At 38.0% G+C, this 8751-nt stretch overlaps 1 protein-coding gene across 2 annotated transcripts in view; it reads left to right on the top strand.

The window, feature by feature from the left end:
- LOC106459621 overlaps window positions 1–8751 on the top strand; it is a 70565-nt gene that overhangs the window by 23849 nt on the left and 37965 nt on the right. For both annotated transcript variants that reach the window (XM_022386148.1, XM_022386149.1), the window contains 2 exons: window positions 1304–1775; window positions 2811–3052. In XM_022386148.1, the coding sequence (XP_022241856.1) occupies window positions 1304–1775; window positions 2811–3052 (714 nt within the window). The remainder of the gene's footprint in view (window positions 1–1303; window positions 1776–2810; window positions 3053–8751) is intronic.

Here is an 8751-nt window from a genome sequence, read left to right on the forward strand (position 1 = left end):
CCTAATTTGTTGCCCTGAAAAAACTGTCATTTCAGTTGTTAGAATTATTTTTTTAAATTCTGATATTCAAATTTTTGAACTTCACATAAATAAGCCATCATACTGACATGCATAAATTATTCTCTCATAGACTCAAGTGTATATTACTAATCCTCTGTACCACATACATACACATAATGTTCACTTCTGTGTGTATGTGTGTTTTTATATATATTTAAAAAAAATACAGCATTATCTGAATTGCACAAAAAAAAATCGATTGGAGAAGGAATGCTGGCTATATTTCTGAATTGGTAAGCTTACAATAAAATGTACAAGTCTGTTGTATACAAAAAATCAAATGTGTTACAAAAGTATTTATACTGAAGATATGTCTGTGAATTGACGACAATCTGTCATAAACACTTAGAAGTTGGAGGGCACAGTGATGTTCATGTGAAGAGTAAAAATACTTTTGTTCATTGTATAGTTTGCACATTGCATAACCTCTAGAACTTCTGAAATGCATATCTACAGTTTTTGTCAGTATATCTGTATCTTCTGGTGTTTACTCTCCTTTACCATGAAGTGCTGCTAAATGAGCAATGTAGGATAAAATGAATAGTTGATAACTATAACATCAAATATTGAATGGCACTCTGAAAAAGGTCATGGCACCACCTGTGCACATGGGGTTAACTGCTTGTATTATACATGTGTACATATGTTTACACACACACACACATATCTCTATGTATGTATATAAAGATAAAAGTTAGTCAATTTGCAGAGTAGCTTCTGTAATTGTTGCAGCATTATAAGAGGGTAGTATAATCATGTAATTAAAAGGATGAGTATGATCAACTGTCTGAATTTTAAGTTCTCTTAACTTTGTAATTGGTATTGTGGACTATACCACATCCACAACCAGCAGCAGCTGAAGAATGGCAAATCAGATCAGAATATTGTGGGTTTAAGCTGTGAGAACCCTTTCTATCGTTTTTCTTCAGTAATCTGCATTAAATGTTTTTTTAGAAGCATTCTTGGAGTTAAATGTAGAGAAACATGATATTATACAATACTTTTTTTGGACACTATCACTGAAAGTAACTCCTTTAAAACCTGTACTATTTGCTTTGTGCTGCATGATGTATACATAAACATATTTATATATTATAAATTATTTTCATTACTGGTTTGTGCTGATATAAAGGTTAAAAATAAAAATTCTAGTACTTTCATTTTTTTTTCTCATTTTATATTTTGCTGAATGAATGTGAGGGTGTAAGTATTAAATTACCTAATTTATTCTGTGTTTTTGTAGGAAGATTTTATTGTTGGTCACATTATCGTATGCCTAAACCAGATCGTAGATGGCAGGAAATGATGAAACGTAAACAAGCCTTTTTAGCAGATAGCTCAGCTCCCAACTTGTTGGGAAAGAGTCCACAGAAAGAACAGCATCCAGTTTCTCCCATTCAGGAGCGAGAGCCACCACCTCATAAAGAACCTAAAGTAACTCCAGCTTTTGCAGAGAATATAGTTCATCCTGATATAGCTGTACTTGGAAATAGCCCATCAGAAACTGTACTAGCAACTCCACACTTGTTACCACAGCCTGCAAGTAGCATTGATATGAGAGATAAAACACCTGAACGGGCAGAATATGAGAACAGCTTGGAGCTTTCTGAAGAAGAACTTCTAACAAGTGAGCTAGAAGAGGAGGAATTAACACAGAAGAACTTCGGTCCATCTCAAGAAATAGCTACTAGTGATGATGAATTCTCAGATTTAAGGTAAGCTCTGAAGAGATAGAATATATCATTAACTTCATGCCTATGATGTTTTTTACACATGAAGGTTTGCACGATTGTCCCCAAAAATGTCAAAAGTCATTCTCACTCTCATATACAGATTTTACACTGATGCTACCCTCATGATGGAAGGTACATCTACTTTCTTTTGTCCAATTAAAATTACAGAATGTTCCCTAGCCACTGGCTAACAATTAGTAAAACATACACACTAAAGGATTGAAATCCTGATGTAAAGTGTATTTTGAGTGGTAATTACTACTGCATATATTGACACACACATACACATAAAATTGCACCGGGATATATATTTATACGTTTTATTTCTATGCTCTTAACTTTCTATTATTGCATTTTACACCATATGCATGGCATATTCTATTTGTTTAGAATTAACTTTACAAAAACAAAAGCACATTTTTGTCTGAGAGTGAAACTCAGCAGAATTAATATATATATATATATATATATTTAATTAGAATGTGTGGATAAAACTTTAGTTGTCATAAATATTTTTTAGAATTTCTATTTCTTGTGTGTTACATCCTCTAGGTTTTTAAAAGACAAATAGGATTATCAACATACACATGAGCCCTTACAAGCAAAGTATTTAAACACCGAGAAACATTTTCTAGATTTTGATACTAATTTTTGAAGCTAAACCAATTTTTTTCACCACAGGATATCATTGATGGAATTTTCAGAAATTTGAAAGTGTAAAATTATACTCAAACGTTAACATTGTTGGATAAAGAAGCGCTAACATGGTAGAAGAAAGTGTAATTTCGCTTTTCATTAACTTAGTATCTAGAAAATCATGACTTAAAACAGTAGGTGTTATAAAAAAATTTTGTAAGACTATTGTGAGACAGTTGTAGATAAATAAATTAATCCATTCACAATTGTACTTATATATATCTGAACATATCTTCTTATCCCTGTATTAAATGATACTGTATAGAATTAGGGTTAAGTACTTGGGACTTAAGCTCTGCATTTTGCATTTACTATCTGTAGTACAGACACTGAGTCTGAAGAAGAGGAAGAGGCATATGCTGAAGAGCTTGAGAGGTCACTTACAGCTGATGAAACTCGAAAACTTGCAAAGACCTGGCAAAGAAGATATTCTAGAGATCTTTTATCAGACAGCGAGACAACAGATGATGAAAGATCCTCTACAGAGTCTCTTACAGAGACAGGGGGGGAAGAAGACACTAGTGAGGATGTTGACAGCAATGAAGAGTACAGTTCTTATGAAAGTAAGATTTATTTATGAGCACTGTTTTTTGGTTGAAAAATACAGTTTTTAAAGTCCATTAAACCTTATATGTTAAAACAAGGAAATAACCTGTTAGGTACATAATTGTATTTGTTTCTTTAGATAGCTGTTGCCTGTTAGTTTTTATAATTTGCTATACAGTAGTTTACCTCCTCTCACATAATAGATTTTCTCGACTTTTGCTGCCCTTCTGTGTGTGCAATTTTTGCTCACCACACACCACCCTCACATATTTACATGTGACACAACTGTGCTGTAGCATGCAATAACCCTCTTAGTGCAGCTGACTCCCTGTATACTGTAGAGCATTATAATCACTGTTAGATTTGGCATTCCAGTGTGTAGTTGCACTCAGTATTTGCTCTGCATTTCTCATTCCTGTGTGCAACTTCAGTTAACTTTATTGTATTTTGACAGCTTAATTTGTTGTCATTTCATTTCTGCATACTTGGTTTTTTTGTGGAATATTTTCGTTTTAATTTCCACATCATGAACTCTCACTTTAATGTCACTACAACAACTTTAGTAGTAAATCTGGCCAATGCCGATCCACCTACTATTACTGTGGCTTTGGGATTCACACTTTCTGCTGAGGTTTTGGCCGTGGAACGTCGCGAATTGGAAACTATCATACAGTCTGCTATTTCTCCAGAAATGAGGCCAGCTATGTTCCAGGGTGAATCTGGTCAGGACAAAGAGGATCTGGACAGCTTTTTCCCACCTCCTTCCTTCACAGTGCAGTCCCATGCTACTTCTTTGGATTTACCTTCTCCTTTGTCCAATCTTTTGAACATGATTTCTCAGGTATGTTATCTTTTGTCTCTTTTCCTTGTGTCTTATAATTATTCCCTCTACCTTCTACATTCTGCACCTTCGTTGGATTATTCGGTTTTCTCCCACCTCTTCTGATATTTGAATCCATGCTGATCAATTTTTAGTCCAATTATGTTTGGGTGCCAGCAGACTCATCCTTCACGTTTATTTGACTTTTATGCTTTGGTTTATTATAGGTCAACTTTTCCATATTTGGACTCGCAGACCTTGGAGTCTTTGATTCAAGCACTGAGTTCTGATTCGGAGACTTCATTGAGATTTTCCCCAGCCTAGTTTCCACGTCTTCAGCTTACTCTTTCTTCCATTCACCTCCTATCCAAGGCTATCCACCATTTCCCTAAGGGGTTTTCAGTGGATACATGTACTCTTCTCTTCCACATTGATATGCTTATCTTCCTCAGCCTTATCCCTTCAAGCATGGCTCTTTTGTTATTGGGATCTTCTTGGAAGGGACACCCTCTTCTCGTGCATGCTTTTCCTGCTTTCTATTTAAGAGAGTTCTATTTGGCTTCTGTTTTTGCACTAGTCTGTATTTGAGGATCTTCCTAATACATTGGACTCTAGGGTGAAGGCTGCATGTCAACATTCCTTCCTTCCCTCCTTGGTTTCCCATCTTTTCAAACCCTTTCATGCTTCAATTCTTGTGTCTTGCCTTCCTGCTTCTTCCTTCCTCCATGGGATCCCATTTCATGCCAGAATCTATCAGAAGCAATTTGAGATCTTTACACAAAAATGCTATCCTACAAGTACACCACCCTTCTCTGGGGGTTCTATTCTCAGTTGTTCGTGTTCCCAAAGAGACTGGGGATTGGCATCCTGTCATTGATCTATCCATCCTCAACTTCTTCATCAATGCTCCTCAGTTCACCATGCAGTCTTTTCTCACACTTCGGTGGGCATTCGCTCCAGGTCTCTGGATGATGAAAATTGATGTCTTGGATGCATATCTTCATATCCCTATCTCTCCAACCTCTAGATGTTACCTTTGTTTTGTTCACAGAAGTCAAATTTTCCAATTCCTCACTCTACCTCTTGGTCTGGCATTAGCATCTTACATCTTCATAACCACAGTTTGCAGTTCTATCATTATATAGACGACTGGCTTCTTTTAGCTCCATCCCAACAAGCCTCTCTCACTCATATGCATTTCCTCCTAAAGGAGGCTGCTTGTGTGGGATGGCTTGTCAAGCTGGAGAAGCCCTATCTCAACCCCACACAGTATCTGATCCATTTGGGGGTCTTTTTCAACACCTTTCACAGCAGGGCTCAGCCTTCTTCTCTTTGTTTGAGGTTGTTGGAACTCTTGAAAGTCAAATCCTCTCCTTCTCTCTTGATATGCACATGTTCACAGATGCTTCTCTTATGGGATGGGGAGCATATATAAATTCTCAGGTCAAAATTTCCCTCTGCATCACCCTATTGGAACTTATTGCAGTTCTTCTGGTCTCTGGTTCCACATCTTTTAGCTTTGGTGGTGGATGCCTTCAGTCAGGATTAGACCAATTTTGACCTTTATTGCTATCTTCCTATCCATATTCTTTCCATGATCCAACCCACTGTGTGAGTCATTCTAATTACCCCATTCTGGCCTGCTCAACCATGGTTTCTGATCCTACTCCTCCTTCAGTCATTCTTTCCCTTACCTCTTTCACTTTACTGATCCCTTCTCTATCAACCTCAGCCTGCCATATTTTATCCTGCTGTCATCACAACCAGCTTCATGCATGGATTTTGTTCAGCACCTTGCAACACAATCCAGACTCTCTACACAGGGTAGCCTCTCTTCTGTTTTGTTCGGTGTGCTCTTCTTCCTTGAATGTCTGCCAGAGGAAATGGTGTATTTTCCCAGCATTGTTCTCTGCGACATGGTTTCTCACCCTCCCTCCTTTCAGTCTTCTTTATTTGGCTTTTCAACAATGATTCATCAGTATCCACCATTGTGGGCTATAGGGTGGCCTTATCTAATGCTTTTTGTTTCTCTTGCTCCTGTCGTATTTTTCTCTCCCTGTCCTTTTGTTTGATTCATCCATCCTGTCCAATACCCCTACCTGACTGAAATCTCAATGTGTTCAGTCCTTCATGCTCTTATCCTTTCTCCATTTGAATCTTTGGCCACTTGTTCAGTGTACCATCTTTCACTAAAGACATATTTCTTGCTCCTTTTTGCATGTAGATATTGTAGGTCAGATATCTTCGCTATTGACGTCTCTCATATCCTTTATCACCTTACCTATGTTCTCCTTTATCTGAATCATAGTTTTTTTTTCCAAAAATGTCAGCAGTGTGTGAAGGGGACATCATATTCAGTCCTATTTCCATTTCTTCCATCTCTCAATTGTATTCTCATGCTGATCCTGATTGTCTTCTTTGTACAGTACATGCTCTATGCTGTTATGATGCCTGCACTGCTTCCTTCCTTGGATCCTATTCCTGCCTATGTATACCATAGAATATTTCCTCTACCGATGATGTTTCTCCTATCACCCTTACTGGATGGATTCATCAACTTATTCAGCGTGCTTATGCATTGTTATCTGAGGATTCCCATCTCATTTTCCAAGTCATTAGATTGTTCAGGCTGGCATGTGTATTACACCTCACACTTTTATAGCCCACTACTTACATCATTTGGTTATTGCTTGCCGCTCGTCACTATCCTCCATGCCTCATTTCGACTGTGAGGTAGTTTTTTTTCTTACCGTAACAGTGGCTATTTTCTCATTTCTTGGATCCCATGCTGTAGCAAGTAGTACCAGTCCAGGTATACATCAACATAAGGCCATGTCTACACTGAAGAGATGGGATGTTCTACAAGACTGCTAGAGGTTGACTCGTGGTGTTTTGCTTCATCGCTGTCCATCCCTCCTATCCTGATTGAATAAATTAGGACCAGCCTGCTTTTCAAAATAGGGTTTTTGTGGTCACCCATTGCACTGTCTTATGGCCTTGTGTTCCTTCATACTCTTCACCTTGTTGTTCCCTTCCTCTCCCAGTGGAGTATGGGTGTCCTTGCCACATTCCATCTCCTAGTTGCTAGGGTGGTAGACCATGGAGGCTTCATCCCGACTGTGACCAATTCCACTCAGTCGGGAGTAGGGCGGTGGTGTGCTGTTGGTGAGTGCTCGCCTCCTACCACAGACTTGAAGAAAAATACCTGATGCTGCCTGGTTTTGAACTGTTTGAATCCATCACATTCATTTCACTCCTCTGGCTGGCTTTCTATCATCCTACTGCTGCCTGGATGTTGGTTTCTCGGCAGTTTGGTGTTGGATCGGCATAGGACCAGCGGACATAATTCCTCACACATGATTGATAGGGGCCCTTTTACTACCACTAAATGGACAAAAATTCCTAATGCTGCCTGGTTTTGGACTGGAGTTGACCCACCACATTACATTCCCCTTTCCTACTGTTATCCACATGTCAGGTTCCCAGGTGGCCTAGTGTTGGTTGTATTCTGGGTCTGCACACATACCCTGGCTGGGATGGCAGAATGGAAGTTGTTTTCCATTCTACTTTCTAGTCTTGAGGTGAAAACAGTTGAGACCCTCCTCCTACCAAGTACCAGAAGATAAATACCCAATACCATCTGGTTTTGGACTGAAGTCAACCCACCAGATATTGTCTTGTGCATCCTAGCCACTCTACACCATTTGGCACGTCCAATTACAAATTTGACATGTGTCCTTTTCTCCAGATTTAAAGACACATATATTTACAATGGGCAAAGAGTATACCTGTTGCAGATGGAGTGTGACACCATACATTAGGGTATCACACTTTATAGGTTTTTTTCAGATGCCTTCAGAAAATGGATCATCTAGGTAACTTTTGCACCAGTCCCTGCTCCATTTCACTGTGGGATTCTAGCTATTACATAAGCAGAGATAAGGTATTGTATTGGAAGTTAACATTTTCCTACAATGAGGTAGATACTTACCTCCTCTCACACTTCCCACCCACCCTCCACACTTCTAGTACATTTTTATTGCCTAATCTTAAGGTGATAATAGTGCTCTACAGTATAGAGGAAGTCAGCTGCACTAGGAGGGTGTGTTGCACTCCTATTGATGGAAGACTTTAGCATGCTACAGTGCAGCTATATCATGTGTAAACAGGTGAGGGAAGGTGGGAGCATCAAGGCTGGTGGCGAGCTAAAGTTATGAATATAGAGGGCACCACAAGTCAAGAAAAGCTATTTTGTGAGAAGAGGTAAGTATCTATCAGAAGTACATTTTCAGTGTAGGAAAACATTAACTTATGCTGTAACATTACAAAAGTAAAAGGATTTTTGTTGTTTGTGACATTTTGATTTTTAGTGTAAATATTTGTAATTCTACCAAAAAAAACAAAAAAATATGAAGTTTTGGTTCCAATACTGTTTTGAGTCATGAAAGCAGTGGCATAGCAAGGGTTCTCAGCACCTGGAGGCAAAGACACTTTTGACACCCCCACCTCTGAAATGTTTTGATTATTTGTTTTGTGACTCATTACCCACTTAATGACAATGACATAAAGAATTAATTACTGCCTTACACAGGCCTAAAATAGTCACAATATAACATCTCATGATATCAAAAACTGTAAACCTGGAAATAATGAAGTATAGCCTACTCGGTGTACTTACATAATTTGTAAACCATTTTTATATTTATGTCATCCAGTATTGTTCAAAGTCACATAGCTAGAGTAACCTTTCAGGCATGCAGAATAAATTTCTGTTATATCACAAGTTTTGAAACTTATGTTTTATATGAGAAGCCATTCACTTGTGGTGTACATGGATTATAAAACAGATTGATAAAATACTACTTAAGTTTACAAATAACAAATAGTTATTAGTTT

This window comes from Limulus polyphemus, unplaced genomic scaffold (genome assembly GCF_000517525.1).
Source record: "Limulus polyphemus unplaced genomic scaffold, Limulus_polyphemus-2.1.2 Scaffold638, whole genome shotgun sequence".
NCBI lineage: Eukaryota > Metazoa > Arthropoda > Merostomata > Xiphosura > Limulidae > Limulus > Limulus polyphemus.